We start from the raw sequence: 21,647 nt of genomic DNA on the forward strand, positions 1-21,647 counted from the left end.
ATTTCACAGTGTTTGTTTTTAAGTCCTAAACAGAGAGCAACAGTTCAGGTCAGTGCTTCTCTACGCTGGATTTAAAGTACTGACTCAGTTAATGTTTGGACTGTTAGTCTTCACTGGAGCTTGGGTGCATCCATGCAGTGTAAATAATGTAGGGAACTAAAAAGAGGACATGAAATATTCCGGTGTATCAGTGACCATTATTTCATACTTGAATTGATTGAGATTAAGTTAATTCTTGACTTCATGTGGAGGTTCTGCTCTCTGGGAATATAGTTTAATCTAAACTCTAGATGTGATGTTGATTCAAGAGTTTCGCTGATTCTAGATATGTGTAGAGATTTCTCTTGGTTTTGTATAAAAGGAAAGTAAACAGTGGTGTCATAGTAAATACAACCTTTCTTTGGAGTCCTTAACGAGTTTTGATAAACTGACGTTTTCTTTACAAAGTGTGCCGAGAAGGGAGTTTAGAGCAGACTCTCCACTGCCCTGTGCAGAAATGTTAAATGCACCTCCGCCTGCCTCCACAGATCCAGACATGTTGCCTTTATGTTTCTCCTGGTATGTCACCAGCTCAGAGTTCTCCAGCTCTGTTAACACACACACACACACACACACAAATCCACTGTTTTATATATGAAACACAAGTAACTGTCTGAATGAAGATTCTGTAAATTGTTCCTGTATTAAGAGCAGATGGTCAGTGTTGGGGCATTTATTGGGGGGCTGTGTCCTCTACTGGTCCACGTGTAGTAAAATAAATATGCAAACACTGGAAAAACTGAAACAGACAAAGATATAGAGCACTTTGTATATTGTTAAAGAAAGATGATAAACTAGATGTGTGTGGGTATATAGTAACAGTATGAATAAAAAAACAAGAATCCACATTTTCTTCTGGTCTCTCTGAGGTTACCAAGCAACCTGAAGAGGATGCATGTGTGTTATACTCTTTCTATCCTAAGCCAACTGAAATCTTAATCAGTCTGGTTTCCATGCTGTGTGTGTGTATGTGTGTGTGTGAGAATACCTGGCTGAACAGGCTCCCCCTGTAGCAGGTCATTGAGGGTGAGTCCTGTGGGTATGTATTTCGTATTCTGCCAAAACGACCTAGGTGGACGCTTCATTACCACTGCCAGTGGATTCAGCTTTGCTGAATGTGTCAGGCTCGAAACAGCGACCAGATCATTATCCGGATTAATGCAGTGAAGAAGCTTCTGTGTAATTTTTTCAAACATGTCTCCTCGCAGTTACCTGCAAGTGATGAAGTGGTTAAGTATATTTACAAATGAAACAGTATATGCAGTGTGTTATTCTGAATGGTTATATAGTTCAGTAGTGTTTACACTGATCCTCTCTCCCCTAACCCTAAACACTAACCCTAAACCCTAGACTATTGTATCACACCCATGTGCTCATTCCTGCTCACCTCTGACAATTGAATGTATTAATATTTTGAACAAATATCAACAGAACTCTACCAAGGAATCAGCGCAGTGGTTGTGTCCCATTGTGTCTCTACTGGTAGTCACGAAGGGAATCAAACCAGTAGAAAATGCTCAGTATGCTGTAAACAGCAAACCTAATCAGCATATCTGAGAAAGCATTGGACAGGATGAATGCGAGGGGCGTGGCTTGTTGGTTGATGGGTTTTGTCGATAAAGGGACATGAGTGGTTTGTATGTGTGATGGATGGCTGAAACTTAACTAAAAGAATAATAAAATAATAAATAATAAAAGAATAATACATTAAAAATGTTCAGTTTTGTATATAATATCATAAATATTAATCACCTGTAGTATGCAACACCCGTAGTATTCTAATGTTGGCAGTATGTCTATTTGGAACAATAGTTGCTCTGAAAAGGATTTTGAACTTTAGAACATGCTGTACATTCTTCAAATTTAGTTGTTTGAAGCTGACAAGCTTTTCCTTTTAACCACTTGGAGTATCACACAAACACTTGGGGTTGTATTGGTCCTGGTTGGTCTTGGTCGGTCTTGGTCACATGTCGGTGGATTTGGTGCTTGTTCTTGTTCATTCAGTTGTTCTGATTGTGTAGTTGTGCTGGACGAATGACCCACTCCAGTCTAAATGATGGGAAGGCTGTTGATTTTAGACTAATTCATGTTCAACCTGTTCTTTAGAAAGAAATATTAAATCTCTACATGTAATGTTTGAAATGTAAGAACTGCTGTCTGAGACAGGAGGGTGGCAGCTGCTATCATAATGAAATGTTGTGATTTAGTGATAGGGGTTTTACCAGAGCTGCACTAAGAGGAGACTGGCTACCTCCTATTTCTCCTTATATGAAAAATGATTGCGAAACACCATAGTACGCTAGTGAGAATGTCCTTACATAAAACAGCAAAGAAATGTTTGCTTTTTAATGTGACAGTATAGGAAATAAAGAATTACAAAATCGGATTGTCATCTTTTCATTTTTTTCATTTTCGTTTAAAACAAGCACCGTACTATGCTATTACGGTGGCGAATGGAGCTAAACAGATAAAAACTAAAAATACACTCACCGACCACTTTATTCTTTAGGCCTACACCTTGCTAGTACCTAGTTAGACTCTCTTTTGATTTCAGAACTGCCTTTAATCCTCCATGGCATATATTCAACAAGGTACTTGAAACTTTCATCAGAGTCTGGTCCATATCAACATGATAGCATCACACACGTAAACCCTAGAGATGGTTGTGCATGAAAATCCTAGTTGATTAGCAGTGTCCACATGCCATGTCTACATGCCTAAATGCATCGAGTTGCTGCCATGTGATTGGCTCATTCGACATTTGCGTTACTGAGCAGTTTGACAGGTGCAGGGGTGGACTGGCATACAGTACTACCGGGGATTTCCTTGGTAGGCCGATGGGTTAGTGGGCCACCGGACGCCGGTGGTTTAACTCAGCCCGTGGAGGAGCCATTGACGCGCACTACGGCCCCGGCCTGTAGTCACGCTGCTGTTTAACGGTGCCTATTACCTCTCCCTCGCAATAGTCAGGCAAACCTGCTCAGGGTGCAACCGTGGACTGAGCCTGTAAACACATGAACGAGTTGGACCGCGGCCGCGGACTAGGCCAGCTGGTGCCGGCTGACGGTATACAGCGGAGATTGAGTTTTTTTTTTTTTTTTGAGTTTAGAGTTTTTAGAGAAACATATATATAAACACATATGTGTACACAAATATATTTACATGAAAAGAAAAAGAAAGTAAAGTAATATTTAATAAATAATAATGGTTATTGTTACGGTAACAGCTCCGGACCCTTCCGTGTGGGCGTGCCGCTACGTTGTCTGGGTGTCGTTATGTCCATGTTTGTAGTTCCGTAGGTGTGGGTTGTCGGTGAGCGTGTTCGTAGTCGCACCTGTGCCTTGTCTTGAGATCACGAGGGTCTGTGTTCATCACCAATTTAATGTGCGTTCACGCAGTGTCTTGTGCTGGTCTTTGTCTAAAGACCCCACCGAGCGCTTCGGTGAGGAGGAGGAGGAAGAGGTCAGCCCTCCCCCTTCCGTTTACTCGGCGCCCACCAAGTATTACAGGGAGGGAGAGGAAGACGTCAGTCCACCTCCATCCGTCCACTCGAACCCCGCCGATCACCACGGTGCGGAGGAAGACGTCAGCCCTCCCCCTTCCATCTACTCGGCTCCCACCGAGTATTACGTGGAGGAAGAAGACGTCAGCTGCCCTCGGAGCTCAGCGACGAGAGCGAGGAGGGAGACAGCGCCTCTGGTTGTTCGGGGGGCACCGTCTACTCAGGGAAGGAGGTTCCTCAGTCCCCATCAGCGGGGAGCAGTATGGACTGTTCCCGCTGCACGACCGCCGAGGAACCAATGTCCCTGGGCCGGAGTGTCTCGGAGGACGAGGAGGAGATGGAGACAACGAGGGGTGAAGCACCGGTGACTGCGGGAGCATGAGAGGGACTCGGCCTAGCCAGCGGTCCGAGGTGGGGGTTCGGTGTGCCTTCGGTGACGCCGCAGATACCCGCCAGCGCGCAGCGTCCGGACTCCGGTAGCGCCCAAGAAGGCGGCCGAAGCTCTCAGAGGGAGGCCACCGGGTGCAAGGTCGATGGGGGCACCGGGCAGCGCAACGCGCGCTAGAAACGCGGCTCCAAGGACCGGCGGAGATGGCTCTCGGAGGCTCGTGATCCCGGCGGCTCCGGACCTGCCCGTCGGTGTGGGTTCGGGGCTTTCTAACTGTGCGGGACGCTCCGAGAGTAGCGAGCCCCTTGCGGGGGGTTCTGTTACGGTGACAGCTCCGGACCCTTCCCTGTGGGCATGCCGCTACGTTGTCTGCGTGTCGTTATGTCCATGTTTGTAGTTGCGTGGGTGTGGGTTGTCGGTGAGTGTGTTCGTAGTCGCACCTGTGCCTTGTCTCGAGATCACGAGGGTCTGTGTTCATCACCTATTTAAATGTGCGTTCGCGCAGTGTCTTGTGCTCGTCTTTGTCTAAAGTTTCGTGCCTGTGTGAGAGTGTCCGTGTATGCTTGCACTCCGCACGGAGCTTACGCGTGTTTTTTTGTACACATTAAACGTTTTATGTTGCACTGTCTGACGCTTGTCGTGCCTCCTCCTTCAGCGTCACAGTTATAATAGTGAAAATAATGATAACAATAACTGAAAAAGGTAAAGTCTGAAGCATTAGCTTATATTGACTACCCTTTTTAATCAAATATATATTTTTTCCAATTGTTATTAATAATACACTTTGCTCATCTCCAGAACAATCATACATTACTATTAAAAATCAATAAAAAGCTATACATATATAAAATTATTTCTCTTTATTATAAGTTTCTATTACCTTATTTTTAAGCATGTTTTTACATTTGAAAAGTGAACTGCACATTTTTATGTCCTTGTCACAACTGTTCCACAAGTTTACACCTTTGACAGATATAAATATACTTTTTGCATTAGTTCTTACTCTTATTTTTTTAAACATACCTGTTCCCCTGAGTTCATAAGTAGTCACTTTAGTTTCAAAACAATTTCTGAATATTGGTCGGAAGCATATTTTTTGTGCTTTGTACAGTATAAAAGCTGTATGGAAGTCAACTAGATCAATGAATTAAAAAGTTTTTAAATTAATAGTTTGTTTGTTGATTCATGATAATTGGATCAGTTTATAATTCTTATAGCTTTCTTCCAGTGGGGAACCGTCAGGGCCCTCTACGCCCTCTCAGAGGGCCTAAAATATTCTTAAAGCATTATATATATAATTATCCAATTTTATTTTGTCTACTTACAGTTTGACAATCGACATCTAAACAATTACAAGAATATAAGCAAATAAATTATTCAACCATGTCTATTCAATCTGTGTTTGGAAGGTGAGGGGTTAAGTGGAAGCCTGTGAGCCTGTGTCTCCCCCTATCAGGACTGTGATGCCCGCTGTTCGTTTACAGAGGGCCAGGCAGTTATAATTCAGCGCAATACCAATTTCAAATGACAGCAAAATTGACCAATCATATCTTCTCTCTTAGTGGGCGGGCTTAACTGTATGATAATTTCCGCCCGCTGTGGCGACGCTAGCTGTTGTTAGCACCACCGCTAGCTAGTTTCGATTCGTCCCTTTGACGTCCTCGTGCGCATTGTTTACGTATTCCGCTTCCGAGAACCACGGAGCTGTGAACCTTTTTTTGTTTGGAAACTTATTTTGCTTAAGACGTTATCTAGTACAGATATTATTGTTTATTGCGTTTTTAAAGCTGTACTGTCATCTCAGTTTTTCTTTATTGCAGTTTATTAAAAAAGGAAACAATTTTTTTCGGGGGGGGGGGGTTGCGGGCCCAGGTTTAAAGGTCACGGTTCGCTACTGCTTTCTTCTGTAACATGAATATTGGTTTAGTGTTGGTTTTATATGCATTTCCCCATATCTCCACACAGTAGGTCATGTATGGGATTATGAAAGAACAATATAGCAAATAGAGTGATGATTGATTTAAATATCTTTAGTTTTATGTAGGGATGCACCGAAATGAAAATTCTTAGCCGAAACCGAAAACCGAAAATGAGGAAACCAAGGCCGAAAGCCGAAAACCGAAACACCGAAATACATAAAGCACTTTGAGTTACATGTATGTATGAAAGGTGCTATACAAATAAAGATTATTATTATTATGCCAATTATTAGTAACATTGGATTTATGGCTAACCTCACTAAAATCAAGGCATTGCTATTCAAAGAATAAATCAACTACAAAATTTGATTTGTATATATTTATTTAGCACTGACATTACAGTAATGCATATTATAAAATAAAATTAGTGGTGGGCCGTTAACGGCGATACCGCTGACAACGGCCGACCACTAATTAAATTAAACTCGCTTGCAGACCGTTTTTATCTTAGAGGATAAATATATGTATTTTATACGAGTTAAATTTAGTTATAACTGACTGGCCTGAAAGATAAATATAAATTCTCTCATAAAAACGTGACGTGAGTTGCAACAACATTAAACAGCTCGGGTAAACACACTTCTGAGAAATGTCGTCTGCTCGGCAAAACATAACGGGGCTCAATGTGCTCTATTAGCCTACGAAATCCCTACGACAGAGAACGGCTGATCGTCTAAGGCAACGAGTTCCATAATTTTTGGTGTAATGTCTTTTGCCTCGGCGCCATCACTGGAAAACTTTTTTGCTAGCTTTATCCAAATAAGCGCGTGCAGGTGGCGATTTTTGCTCGCGTCATCACAGCACATTGTTTCGGCCGTGTTGTTTCGGTGATGAAAGTATTTCGGCCGAAAACCGAAAATGCAAATTTAAGCCATTTCGGCCGAAAATTTTCGGTGGCCGAATTTTCGGTGCATCCCTAGTTTTATGTAATATTGCAATAGTTTTAGCTAGGGCTGAACGATTTTGGAAAATAATCTAATTGCAATTTTTTATCTATAAATTGCGATTGCGATTTAAAATCGCGATTTTTTCCCATTGTTCCACTTCAGGAAACTCTGTTTCGGCATTTTTTATACAGCTCAGATACAGGGTTGCGGGGGGGGGGGGGGGGGGGGGGGGTGTAAACAGAGGCGGTCTTTGCATAGAGGCGTTGCTAGGCAATTGCCTTGGGCCCCTCCCACTGTAGGGCCCCCTTGTCTAGCTAAAGCCAGGTTCACACTACACGACTTTTCAGTCATCAGGTTTTTGTGCCGTTCGCACTACACGACTGGTTGTGCTGTAATCGCAAGTCTTTCAGTTGTGGCTTTCACACTACATGACTGATCGGTGACGTGGGCTCACGAATTAAACGACTGGGGAATCGCCGACTCATCTGGCTGCCGTCCAAAAACACGAGAACATGAAAATGAAACACTCGCGAGAACCAGCAACACCACGAAGAAAATAAAAACACCGTACATGTGCTCCACGTTTTCGTTATTATTATTATTATTATTTTACCGTTTAACCACTCCATAGTCCCAAATTGCCAGAATTATTTCATCTCTCCGTTGCAGTGAACATATATATAGTCAATCGCACTATTTCTCCAGTGCTGTCACAATAACTTAAACACAGTGTTGTAGTAAAGTTGTATGAAGCTAGACGCTGCTGTTGACTCACAGTCGCCGACTGGGCTAGATATGAAACATGCTAGATATTAAACATGCTAGATATCTGCCGGTCGTCTGCGATGAGTTGGCGGCCACTCGGCGAGCGTCTTTCAGCAGTTCACACTACACGACTGAGCGAGCGCCGAATGATCCCCGATTTGCGTCCGACCACAGTTTCTGTCGGCGATCTACAAAAACAGTCGGCGACTGAAAAACCAGCCTAAAATCTTGTAGTGTGAACCTGAACTTATTTCTCGCATATTAATGTTGATGGGCCCCCTAGCTAAATTCGCATTGAGCCTCCAAATTGCTAAGTCCGCCACTGGGTGTAAAATGGACTAAATTTTATTATTATTATTATTATATCGTGATCGATCGATCGCCTGTGGTTGGCGCCAGAGCGAACTACTAATTTTTTAGTCTAAGACGCTCAATGCGTGAGAGTTGGCAGCCCTGCAGGTATAGCAACTTGGCTAAAATATGTGCGTGAGGGCGTTTGGTAGCGCATATCCAGTGTGTTTAACAAAGCCATGAAGCCGGGCTTGTTCACTATATTAACGGGCATCATGTCTTTCACTATGAACTCCGTTACTGCCCGAGTTATTTCAGCGTGCCGCTTCGAATTACATCCATAAGGAGTTACACTTTCAAACGGTTCGGTCAGTGAACCCTGTCTGCTGGACCGCGGTCAAGCTATCCGCGCTTTCGCGATTCATCCGTGCTTTAAATCTTATTGCGCCTATATGCGTGATTTTACGGTATTTCGCTGCTCACCGCATACTAAAGCTGTATAAGCGCAGAGAATCACTTTGGCGTATTTGAAGATGCAGCACTGGTCGTTGGCATTTTAGCCTTACAAATATCATACGAGGCTTTGTGGTGTTTTTTTAATGCTGAAGGTTTGTAGTGTTACCTCGCGTCGTAGCAACAGTAGCAAGGCATGTTTTGCAGGGTACCTGACGTTGAGCAGCATCTTTTTAAAAGCCAAAGTAATTTCACACAACTTATGTGCTGCCCCTCTTTGGTAATTAGACTTTCAGTTGTGTCAGCTTCTGTCGAGCCTGAAGCCGTTGTGCAACAAGTTAAAGTGCGCTGTGTTAACTTCACTTCTCCACCTCCCTGCCTCCTGCTCGGGTTTGCTCCGTTCGTCCTCGGCTCGGCTCGCTCCCAAGTCACGTGACCAGTTTAAATCGCAGCCTGTGCGATTAGACAATCGCGTTTTTAAAAATCGCGAAATTATCGCAAATGCGATTAATCGTTCAGCCCTAGTTTTAGCCATTTTTGTTTTTACATAGTTTATATGTTGTTTCCAGCATAATTTGTGATCGATTATAACACCTAGAAATTTGTTTTCATATTTCCTCTCTATATTAACATCATCAATCCTAATTTTTATATTATTCTTGATTTGTTTATTGCCAAATACCATAAAATTTGTTTTACTCAAATTCAGTAACAATTTGTTCATATCAAACCATTTTTTAAACTCTTAATTCCTGTTCCACTGTATTCAGAAGTTGTTCTAAACTTTGTCCAGATCAAAATAAACTTTGGTATCATCAGCAAATAAAACACAGTTCATACATTCAGATACTTTACAGATGTCATTTATGTACAATATAAACAGTTTTGGTCCTAAAAACAACTTGTCCCAGAAAATCCAGTTCAGATTACGACAGGAGTGCCCACAAGTTTTAAGCGTGCGAGCTACTTATAAGATGACCAAGTCAAAAAGATCTACCTATTTATCTAAGATCTACCCGGGGGGGGGGGGGGGGCGTGTGGTGGCGATGTGTGTCAGAATGTGTGTCGATCGTCAGACCCTACGTCAAACGTCAGATTGGCTACCATGTATGTCAATCAAAATACAACCGTCAGTGCAGATGGACGATAGCATGTCATTCATCCACTACTTTTTAATGTCATGCGATCTACCCACACTTCCTTTGTAATCGACGTAATGGGCACCACTGGACTACGAAAACATACAGCCGCTGTGTCACTTATTAATACAAGTAGTCACAAACTGGAAAAGCCTTGTCCATACTAATGCCACATTACAAACATCTCCCTGTTTTTATCCCACGAATGACAAGTCAAGAGAGAGACGCCAGTTGCACACTGACACTGCTGAGGGTTTAACTGAGACGGCCTGAGAATTGCTGGGGGCGTCCTGCACAGAACTTGGGAAGACCCGAGCACTGGGGGCCGCTTGACTCAAGCTGTGGTACCGCAGGGCCTGCGTGAGACTGTTCTGCAGGCCGTCCACGGTCTGCCAGGCTCAGGCCACTTTGGCATCATAAAAACTCTCTACAGACTGAGACAGAGATTCTGGTGGCCGGGCTGCAGGGCCGGAGTTGAACTGTTTGTCAATTGTTGTGACACATGCGCTGCCAAGAAGGGACCGGCGAGAGTCTCACGTGCGCCCTTCCACCCCATGCCATCCGGCTGCCCCATGGAGAGGGTGGCAGTAGACGTGCTGGGGCCGTTTCCAGTGACGGAGTCGGGCAACCGCTACGTGCTTGTGGCCACTTCACGAAATGGCCCGAGGCATATGCGGTGCCCAACCAAAGCGCCATTCCTATAGCAGAGATTCTGCTCCATGAGTTTTTCTGTCGTTTCGGCATCCCAGAGGTCCTGCATAGCGACCAAGGCCAACACTTTGAGTCAGACGTCATGGCCGAGGTTTGCCGCCTGCTGGGGATGCACAGGACTTGAACGACTTCTCTTCATCCACAGAGTGACGGCCTGGTCAAGCGGTTCAATCTGACCCTGGCTACTCAACTGGCCATGGCTACCCGGGAGAACCAGCGCGACTGGGACAAACAATGTCCTGTTGGCATGCCACTGCCATGCAGGAGACTACTGGTTTCACCCCCTCCATGCCTATGTTCGGCCGTGAACTGCGGTAACCTGTGGACCTGGCATTCGTGGCACCTCCAACAGATGATAATGTTGAACTTGGCCCTGTGTTCGTTTCTAGGCTGCAGACAAGACTGCTCGACGCTCACATGCGAGCCAGGGGTAGCCAGACGGGGGCCGGACTGCGCCAGAAACGCACCTATAACATGCGTTGCTACGGCGAGCCCCTGACCATGCACTCGGAGGTTTGGTTGTACAACCCCCGTCGGAAGAAAGAGCTGTGCCCCAAGCTGCAGTCTGCTTGGGTGGGGCCTTGCACTGTGCTCGCTCATGTCAGTGAGGTGGTCTACCGAATCCACTGGGGCCGGTGACGCCTCGTGGTGTACCGCGACCGCCTTGCCCCATACCGGCCTAAGGTGCAGGGCGCTGGACACTGCCCGGACTCTTCATCACCTGTTTCCCCTGTTGTTGGTCCTGCTACTTCCCCCGTGGCCCATCCAGCCAGTCCACAGCGCACGCGGAGGCTACCGCGGCGCCTGTAGGATTGCGTGACATAAATTGTTCTGTGAACTGCCTTGTTAACGTTCTCATGCCGTGTTATGGACTGTTCTTTTTTTTATTGTGTCTGTATCTATTGATTGCTTTACTTATGCATACACTGGTTATGTGCACTGTTCTCTCTCTGTTTGTTATGCCAAGTCTGTTCTGTGCCAGGTGTTTATTGTGCATTGTGGTGATGCCTGACCTTTTTGATGCCACCTTTACAACGTTACCATACTGCTGTGCTCAGTATGTTTAATGCCGGGAGTCGGTATGTTAATGCCTTGTATGCAGTGATGTCAGTAACATGTTACTTAGTAACGCGTTACTTAGTAACGTGTTACTAAGCGTTACTCTAATCCAGGGGTAATCAATTAAATCTTTCCGCGGTCCAAGGGGGGGGGGGGGGTGGCGGCGAACAAAAGTTGTTGAGCGTTGGGGGGGGGGGGGGACGTAACACTCAAATGGGTGGTGAACGTAACACTCGTCTGAAAATAAATTCTCCGGTTTAAAATATAGTCTCCCGTTAAAATTTTTTTGGCATTTGGGTCCGTATCCAGTTAATCAGGAATGTGATTGGGTCCGGACAGGACGGCGGTCCGCCATTTGGTGATACCTGCTCTAATCTTACCACTTTTTCCGTTAACGAGTAATATAACGCGCTACTATTTCCAGTCCAGTAATCAGATTAAAGTTACTTATCCACGTAACCAGTGGCGGACTTAGCAATTTGGGGGCTCAAGGCGAATTTAGCTAGGGGGCCCATCAACATTAATATGCGAGAAATAAGTTAGCTAGTCAGGAGGCCCCTACAGTGGGCTGCAGTGGGAGGGGCCCAAGGCAATTGTCTAGCAATGCCTCTATGCAAAGACCGCCTCTGCACTTAACTGTGCGTTACTATTTTTATTTTCCTTAGTAAAAATATATATTTTTTCTTTATTCTTGGCTCAGTTCTACTTTTGCGTCTGACCGTAGCGCTCGACTCCACATGCTACGCGCGACCCTGTGAGAGCGCGAGCATGTTTTACAAGTCATTTTTTGTAGTGTCCTCCCGTAACAATATGTGGTAGTATAAAGAAATACCCCGCAAAAACAGGGCAAGGAACATTTAACTGAAGAATTTTAATGTTGCTTTGTGTACCAGGTTTGAAAAGTGCTGGAATTTTGACTAACGTAGCCTACTTTAAAATGCTTGAAATAGTAATGGTATTTAGTTTCACAAGCTGTCTGACTGAACAGTTCGCTTGTATTACGTTTACAAATAAATTTACAAATAATACCATGCAGCTGCAGCTACACAAACGTAATGTTAGGAGATACTGTTGCGACTACTACTCCTAACAGACAGGCACTTGGCCACTCAAGGAGTCTTAGCCCTTTAAGTGACACTGGGTGGGGCGGCGCCTGCACGCGCCAGGGTTGCGTTATCAATAAAGTTTCACTCCTCTGGATTTTTGGATTAAGCAGTTTCTGCCTCAGTTACCAAACCTGCTTCAATACATTGTTACTGGTAAAAATGCACTTCCAATAAAGTGAGTATTGGAAAAATTAATTTTGCTTCTGAATGTAACTACTAAAGTAACTTGTAATCTAACGTAGTTACTTTTAAAATCATGTAATCAGTAACGTAACTAAGTTACTTTTAGAAGGAGTAATCAGTAATCAGATTACTTTTTCAAGGTAACTAAGCCATCACTGCTTGTATGCGACATGCGTATGTGTTGAGTTCTACTGCCCTTGCTGTTTCTTTTTTTTCCTCCAGGATTGTATTTGCGCTTTACCTGCACATTGAGTAGGATCTGCCTCATCCAGCTGTAATTCTGTGTTGACTGTGCCTGGAACGATGTTCATGCCACCTTGTGCTCTTTGGTTTGGATGTGTTTGATGCTCATTGTGTGTTTGATGCCATGTTTCTGCCCTTTTACGCTACTGGACTGTCCTGTGTGTGGTAGCCAGGACCCCCCCCCCCCCCCCAAGTTGCAAAAGTTGATTTCAGGGAGGTTATCCCCCCCGGAGGTTAAGTTGTTGGGCGGGGGGGGGGGGGTAATGGGTGGCGAGTGAAAGTTTTTAAACGGGGGGGGGGGTGTGTCGAGTGAAAGTTGGGGGGGGGGGGGGGGTGGCGGCGAATGTAAGTAAGTTGTTGAGCGGAGAACAGGCCAATCAGAACCCCCTCTCTCTCCTTCCCACTCGCAATTTGAGAAAAAAAAAGTCTGTCGCCTGTGTGCGCGTTTGTGTGGGTCACTCGTTCTGAATTCCGGGAGATTATATGTGACTCGCGGGTATCAGGGAGACACTACCGAAATGCGGGAGACTCCCGTAGCTTCCGGGAGACTTGGGATGTCTGCCGTTGACTCCCATTGTGAGTTTTTGAAGCAACCAAGATGGCCGCACAGACGCTGCCATCTTGAAAATTGGAGCCAGAGCATGCGCATTAGAACCGGTAGGCAGGACAGTATCTCCGCCAGACATTCGTTAGGATACGCTCACCAGTATAGAAACTTTTGATGTTTTACAAAATAAACAAAGGTAAAAGGCTTTAATACTGCTCTCGAGAGTTTTGCTGTCGAGAGTTTTGATGTTGAGCGCGTTCACGTTTGAGCGTCTGGTATTAGATGTCAACCAACGCAGCTATTTATGGAAAAGAAACAGTGCCCATTCGAAATGTAATCGCTACTAGGCAAAAATGGAAATGCAATCCACAAAATGCATTGCTTTTCCATACAAACATGCAGAATACGTGCCACAATGAAATGCAAAATCACTATTACATTACGTTTCAATGCACTTTATCTCTTTATTGAAAAACAATACACAATAATTACCATTCAAAACCAAAACGCTGAATTTGTGCCAGAATTGAATATAATACAGCTCGAAATGTAATCACGGCACCAAGGTATTGCTTTTCACCGTACGGTATTTCTGACATAAATGTCTCCTTTAAATGTAATGATCACGAGATTGATTTAAACACTGATGTGATGAAAACATGCCACAATGAAAAGTAAAAGCTCCAGTGTGTGTGGATTTGTATTTAAAGAAAGAAACGCTGAATTCGTGCCAGAAGCCACCTTGAAATGCAATTGACTGAACGTCATTGTATTCCACTGTGTGTCTCTGCGAAGCTGTGTTCGTGCCAGAATGAAATCTAATCACTGTCCAATAGGAACGCTCGCCTGAATGTGGGGTGGGGCTTAGACTCCAGTCAGAAGCAATCGCTCGTAGTTGGACTTGAAAGCAGCAGAAATGTCTTTTCATGACAGAATAAAAGAGGAAATAAACAGTCTAATTGGACAAATTGAGGCTGGTGCAGTTATAGATGACTACGTGCTTAACTTAATTAAGCTGAAGGTGCTGGACAATATTGAAAATGGATCTTGAAAGTGTCGTACATGTGCTTGAATTCCACCTTGTAAAGATGGATGAACCCTGCAAACAGAGCTGAAGAGCGGACCGTGACCTCGACCCGCCACAGCGGAGCCCCCGCGATTGCTACCCGTATTTTCCAGATTATAAACCGCTACTTATTCCCTCACGCTTTGAACCGTGCGACTTATAATGAGGTGTGGCTTTTCTGTGGATGTTTCTTCACCCGTCAGGGGTGGAACAGAAAGTTAATCAGGTGGTAGGACAAAGTGGTAAATCAAAGACGAAAGTGCTCATTTTCATTTAACACATGCAAGCAGCAGGCATGACGGAGAATTTTTTTCAAACGAACTTGTTGTGCCGAATTCTGACACCCCTCGTTTGCACATGCATAAAAACACTACAGATGATATTCCGGAGTTACAGTGATTTTAACTTAGTTCATTGAGCACTCTAGTTTTGTCCTAACTAGATATTTAGTAGGGGTGGGCATAGATTAATTTTTTAAATCTAGATTAATCTCACTGAAATCTTGAAATTAATCTATCTTGAGATTAATCTATATTAAAATGGCTCATATGCGTGCTACCCAAGTAATGACTAAAAGTCAGTTTTTGAGATAGGGTTTCTTAATACAGAGGGTGCATTAGACCAGGGGCTCATCTCCTGTTTCCAAAATGCATCAATGACTGCTTGAGGAAGCTGTTCTACTTTGATACTTAAAAAAAAAACATGCCCAATAAAATGTAGGCTACTCGTGTTCAACGGTTTATTCAGTTAAACATGAATTTGTAAGCCTACATACTGTACATTAAATAACAAGTTTATTCAGCTAAACATGATATTTGAAATGTAAGCCAACATTTAGTACATTTAACCTCACGGACGTAATTTTCAAAAGTCAGTTTTGGTCCTCTGTAGTTTTAACGGTTAAAAAGAAATATTTAAATAGCGACGAATCTAGCGCTAGGACCATGCAGAAAATGACCGCTCCGAGCTCCGGAAATTTTTATTTTTTTCCTAAAAATGAATTTTCCATGAAGCAAACCTGGCGACTTCGTGGCTGCATCCATGTAAAAACACGTACGATTTGTAATTCACTAGGTTTAAAAACTCGTTCTCGCCCCTACTGTGCAATTTGGTTAGGAATACAGCCGAGCTAAACTATCAAGTTGAAAGTCATCCTAGTTTGTTTACCCATTTTGACCCAGTTCCCAACCCAACTTTAAAAATAGATTAACGGCGATAATTTTTATATCGCCCGAATTAACGACCGCCGTTAACGCCGTTAACGGCCCACCACTAATATTTAGACATAATACTGCTGTAATACTGCAAAGTCGGGGTCAGAGGTGAACTTCGTATAGCCAGTGTGTATTTTATTTAAAATAATTAACACCCTTGAGCTAGTGTGGCTTTGGACATAGATAATTCCGTGCCGTTTGCTGTGATGGATAATTAAAGTCTAGCTCTTATTTATGCACAGAAACATAAATCGACAATATAATCTGTAGCGTCTTTATGCGCGGATAAACGAATTCAACACAACACCGGCCGAAAGACCTTAAAGGCATGAACTCTGAACTGTCAGGCACCGTTCAGAAACTGATATGGGGTGGGTTTCCCGAAACGTTCGCAGCGCTAAGTACTTCTTAACCTCGTACGTTTCATACGAGGTTACGAAGTACTTGGCGCTACGAACGTTTCGGGAAACCCACCCCAGTTCAGTTAAATGTACAATGAGTCCCCGCTTAACGATGGGTTTAGAGACTGAAATGTCCGTCGTAAAGCAGCTTTCGTTGTTAAGCGTGACCCTAGATTTAGATACGCTTTAATTTTTACTCATAAATACAGTATAAAAAAACGAACAATGTTCTCGTGCGTACAGCGTGAGAAAGAGCGATCGCGTTGCCGAGATGAGCTTATCGTACACAACACTCCACTACACTCCACAATCTTCGCAGTTTGAGATTCGTTTGGTTACTTATTCGCAGCTCCTTATTTGGCGGCTGAAGTTGGTTCCTTATTCAAAAAGGTTGTGCTCACGATGCGTGTTTGCTGCGCGCTTTGTTTAAAAGAGATAGATTAAACAAACGAGCATATGAGCATACATTTATTGTTTCCGATACTGATTTTGTGAATGTAGAAAAATATATATATAATGAAAGCATTCCTTATGTAAAATGGTTTCTATTTCAAGTTGTTCCAATTGTATGCGATTTGTACATGATGATTGAATTCGTCAGCATTTCTAACGTAAGGAAACATATTCTTAGATTTGAAAACTAAAAACACAGAAATGCTAATCTAGAACACAAATTAATTGGAAGAAGAAATACCAGCACACAACATGGCATATTGAGCAGTGGGCATATAAGTGAACGGATTTAAATGGTCAGGTTCAGAAGCTTATTGAAGGCCTTATTGATGGTGGACCAGAGAAATAACAAATGCATCATGAAGAACAGGTCACTCCTTAAGAGAGGAACCTGATTTTAGCCTGATCCAACATCAATCAATCAATCAATCAAAGTTTATTTGTATAGCGCTTTTCACAACACGTTGTCACAAAGCGCTTTACAGGATTTAAAAGGTTAACAATACTATGGGTCCAGAACCCTAATGAGCAAGCCAAAGGCGACAGTGGCGAGGAAAAACTCCCTATGATGGTGGGGAATAGGAAGAAACCTCGGGAGAACCAAGACTCAAAAGGGAACCCATCCTCCATTTTATACCTCAAATATATCTGGAAACAGCATATTGAGTAGGTAAGCGCACAGAAAGCGCACTGAAATGATTCAGAGGGGCAAGTTCAGAGGCCTGCTGTATGCCTATAATGCGTTGGGCCAGACAAACAACACATGCATCATACGTAAACGGTTACTATTTGTAAGAGAAACCTCATTTTGGCCTGGCCTGACATCATTTTATGCCTCAAATCTAACAGGAAACATGGCATATTGAGTAAAGCGCACAGGTGAAATGGTTCAGAGGGGCAAGCTCAGAGGTATGCTGGATGCCGGTAAGGTCTTGGGCCAGGCAAACCTCAATTGCATCATACATAACTAGTTATATGTATGAGACACCTGACTTTGGCCTGGCCCAGCATCACTTTATGCCTCAAATCCAACAGGAAACATGGCATATTGAGTAAAGCGCACAGGTGAAATGGTTCAGAGGGGCAAGCTCAGAGGCCTGCTGTATGCCTGTAAGGCCAGGCAAACCTCAAAACTCCCCTTGCCCCTCTGAACCATTTCCACGTGCACTTTTTAGCGCACGTGGAACACTTCATTATTTAAAACATTACAAACACATGTTGAATGAAATTTGACTTTTATTTGTAACATTCTCTAAACGTGAGTTTTCAATGGAAAAAAAGTCACACCACCAACTGATAAAATCCATATCCAATATATACAGTCCTTCAGTTAACTTCTGTTTACCCTCCACTGTCTGCAGGCCTTGTTGCATATATTTTGCAATTAGTAAATCTATAATATAGGCCTACAATTAAGACAGTAAAAAGACCAAAAAGTACGAGAAGGAGTTATAGGCTACTGAGTGTTTTCATTACACGAATGCAGATGGGCATTTTTCACAGGTAATGAGGAACTTCCCGTTTCTTCTTTCACAAACGAATGTGTTAATTTATGTTGCCTAACAAAACCTATACAACAGAAAACGTTCAGCTTAACACATAGATTTGCAAACTCTAACTTAATTATTTGTGTGTGGTCGTCCTCACGTTATCTTTCATTGATTTGGGCTAGAGCGACTAGTTTATCAGGTGACCAGTCGGCTAAAAATGCTTAGTAGTTTGGTGCTGTATGAGACATTTTACAGCACAAGAAAATGATTTCACGTTGGGCTTAAGCTGGGCGTATACACTGTGCGATCTTTGGCCCATTTTCAGCCGAGCGACTATTTTTGCGATCGGGCCGAGTTTCGGCTCAATCGCGTGTCGTGCATCGTATACGAGGAGCGATTCACACCTCACGACCAACTCCTGATCAGAAATCGCAGCGTCGCAAGAATATCAAACATGTTTGAAATTCAAATCGCTCCTCGTGAGATCGCATGAAAGCGTCGGCTCGTATAGTGTGAGTATATGAATCGTGAGCTGTGAACTTTTAAACCCTGCGATTTAGTCGTACAGTTTGAGCTGGAGCTGAGTACACGATTTAAAATATCGTACAGTGTGGGCAAACGGTAGATTTGACTTGATGTGTATGTGACCTGGCTGGTGGGGCACGGGAGAAGAAGTCTATCTGTGACCGTGCGTGCTGTGCTGAAGACGCTTCCTTCACCTCGCTGAACTGAACTGCAGTGTTAAAGGAAGAGAGAGGTCGGGTGTGTGCGAGGTGGTGGCTCATTTTAGGGCGTTGTTTTTAATCGCTCAGGTTTTCAAAAGATCATTTCAAACCGACCTCAGTAAAATGATGATGATTATGATAATAACTATTATTATTATTAAAAAACGAAGTTTCAAAAGGGCACTTTCGTTGATAAAGGGCAGAGTTGGTGGTGCTTTAGCTCTGACCACAACTTTGCAGTATTACAGCAGTATTATGTCTAAATATCTAGTTAGGACAAAACTAGAGTGCTCAATGAACTAAGTTAAAATCACTGTAACTCCGGAATATCATCTGTAGTGTTTTTATGCGTGTGCAAACGAGGGGTGTCGGAATTCGGCACAAGTTCGTTTGAAAAAAATTCTCCGTCGTGCCTGCTGCTTGCATGAGTTAAATGAAAATGAGCACTTTCTTCTATGACTTACAACTTTGTCCTACCACCTGATTAACTTTCTGTTCCACCCCTGACGGGTGAAGGAACATCTGCAGAAAAGCCACACCTCATTACAAGTCGCATGGTTCAAAGCGACAGGGAATAAGTAGCGGTTTATAATCTGGAAAATACGGGTAGCAATCGCGGGGGCTCCGCTGTGGCGGGTCGAGGTCGCGTTCCGCTCTTCAGCGCTGTTTGCAGGGTTCATCCACCTTAACAAGGTGGAATTCAAGCACATGTACGACACTTTCAAGGTCCATTTTCAATATTGTCCAGCACCTTAAGCTTAATTAAGTTAAGCACGTAGTCGTCTGTAACTGCACCAGCCTCAATTTGTCCAATTAGACTGTTTATTTCCTCTTTTATTCTGTCGTGAAAAGACATTTCTGCTGCTTTCAAGTCCAACTACGAGCGATTGCTTCTGACTGGAGTCTAAGCCCCGCCCCACATCCAGGCGAGCGTTCCTATTGGACAGTGATTAGATTTCATTCTGGCACGAACACAGCTTCGCAGAGACACACAGTGGAATACAATGACGTTCAGTCATTGCATTTCAAGGTGGCTTCTGGCACGAATTCAGCGTTTCTTTCTTTAAATACAAATCCACACACACTGGAGCTTTTACTTTTCATTGTGGCATGTTTTCATCACATCAGTGTTTAAATCAATCTCGTGATCATTACATTTAAAGGAGACATTTATGTCAGAAATACCGTACGGTGAAAAGCAATACCTCGGTGCCGTGATTACATTTCGAGCTGTATTATATTCAATTCTGGCATAAATTCAGCGTTTTGGGTTTGAATGGTAATTATTGTGTATTGTTTTTCAATAAAGAGATAAAGTGCATTGAAACGTAATGTAATAGTGATTTTGCATTTCATTGTGGCACGTATTCTGCATGTTTGTATGGAAAAGCAATGCATTTTGTGGATTGCATTTCCATTTTTGCCTAGTAGCGATTACATTTCGAATTGGCACGGAATCTTTTCCATAGCTATTAACTGTCAATGACCTTATCGCCACACCCATTTAAATAACTCTTAATAACTTCTATAAAATATGTTTATCGTAGAGAAAAACACTGGGAGAGATACTAACGCAATGGGGTGTTATAGAATTGACTAAATATAATTGCTCAAAAAACTTATTTTACGTGTAATAAAAATTCAAAGTTTCTCGTCCGGCTCGTTCACTTACATGGGAATGGGCGGGGTTAAAAGTTGTACTGCAGCCAGCCACTAGAGGGCAGCTGACTCACGGAGCTTCACTTTTCACTCGTGTCGTCCAGTCCACTTATATATACGGTCTCTGGTCAGGACAGTGGCTATTTCAACCTCTGGCCACCAGAGGTTCCCATCACCAGAATATGAGTGAATCAGGACTCAGCTGTAGTGCATTATTATTCCAAATTGCATTCCCTATATTACAGACTCTGTGAACGTCTCGTTCGAAGTAAGCTATTGCAAACACTTTTGAGAGCATAAACCGAGCGTTTTTTAAATAATTCTGTTTGTTTGACTGTGTACCGATCCGCCTTCTGTTTGGACCTCTGATTGGATGGTTTTCATTTCAGATTCTGCATATGAATCTTCGCTCTCGTCCTGAGCAGTCAGTGTTTCAGTCTGCGCCGCTGTCGCGTCAAGCATTTGTGAGCCATCATAGAATCTACTGCATCTGGTATTTAAGCAAGACGAGTGGGTTCTTCACCGTCGCTCCTTGGTATAAGAGTATGTTCGAATAACGACTACGACACACTTAAATGTGTGGGCTATAGTTAACCAATAATCTTCAGCTGTGTCCGAACTACTCTGGCTACAGAATAAAGTTGAACATTTTATAGTCAAATATTCTACCTTTTATGTTTACATCGAATTTCCTTATTAATTGACTTTTTTGTTAATTAATATGAATAGACGGATTGCATAGCCTTACCTTTAATTGGATGGACGTTCAAAATTGACTATCGAGCAACAAATACAGGATGAAACAGAAAGGAGCGAATCAAGAGATGTGTCCGACGAACTTTCTCTTCTAGAGCAAACGCGTCCTTAACACGTCAAAGTGTTGTGAACACAAGTCAAAGTCTTCACGCGTCGAAACTAAAACGTCCAACATCACAGTCTGTTTTGCAGACTGCTGAGCACCCATTTGCTGTTTAAGCTGCCTATCAAACTGATGATACATTAGGAATCTGAACCAAGCCTCTCACGCTAATCCTAAAATCTCTGATTTAAGATGTATTGAGACGTGGACCTTTATACCCAGTACACGCACAAACACTACTTTGACCTCACCATCGTTCATAACACTCCAGGAAGCTCTGGACGGGGTTTTCGGAACCACGCGGGTCATGTCAGATGGTCTAAGTTAGAATAATATTAATTACTCACGACTGGTATTCGAATGCTTGTGTTATAATAGCAACGATTAGGTGGTGTAAATGTCTCACTACCACACTTCACAAAACCAGATAAAAATAAAAACTCCTTTTAAAAAATCTATATTCTAATGTATCTTTAACTATAGGCTAT

General features: G+C 43.1%; 1 protein-coding gene across 2 annotated transcripts in view; it reads right to left on the reverse strand.

Moving 5' to 3' along the window:
• The window catches only part of LOC143517193 (gasdermin-E-like), a 36,348-nt gene extending 14,957 nt beyond the window's left edge, over nt 1–21,391 (reverse strand). The window contains exons 1-3 of one of the 2 annotated variants that reach the window (XM_077009413.1): nt 21,049–21,391; nt 1,028–1,251; nt 395–587 (exon numbers count right to left, since the gene is read on the reverse strand). In XM_077009413.1, coding sequence (XP_076865528.1) covers nt 395–587; nt 1,028–1,235 — 401 coding nt within the window. In that variant the 5' untranslated portion in view covers nt 1,236–1,251; nt 21,049–21,391. Of the gene's footprint in view, nt 1–394; nt 588–1,027; nt 1,252–1,791; nt 2,787–21,048 lie in introns of those variants that run through there. The other variant, XM_077009414.1, reaches the window with a different exon arrangement.
• Nucleotides 21,392–21,647: the final 256 nt, after the last annotated feature.

This window comes from Brachyhypopomus gauderio, chromosome 6 (assembly GCF_052324685.1).
Source record: "Brachyhypopomus gauderio isolate BG-103 chromosome 6, BGAUD_0.2, whole genome shotgun sequence".
Classification (NCBI taxonomy): Eukaryota; Metazoa; Chordata; class Actinopteri; order Gymnotiformes; family Hypopomidae; genus Brachyhypopomus; species Brachyhypopomus gauderio.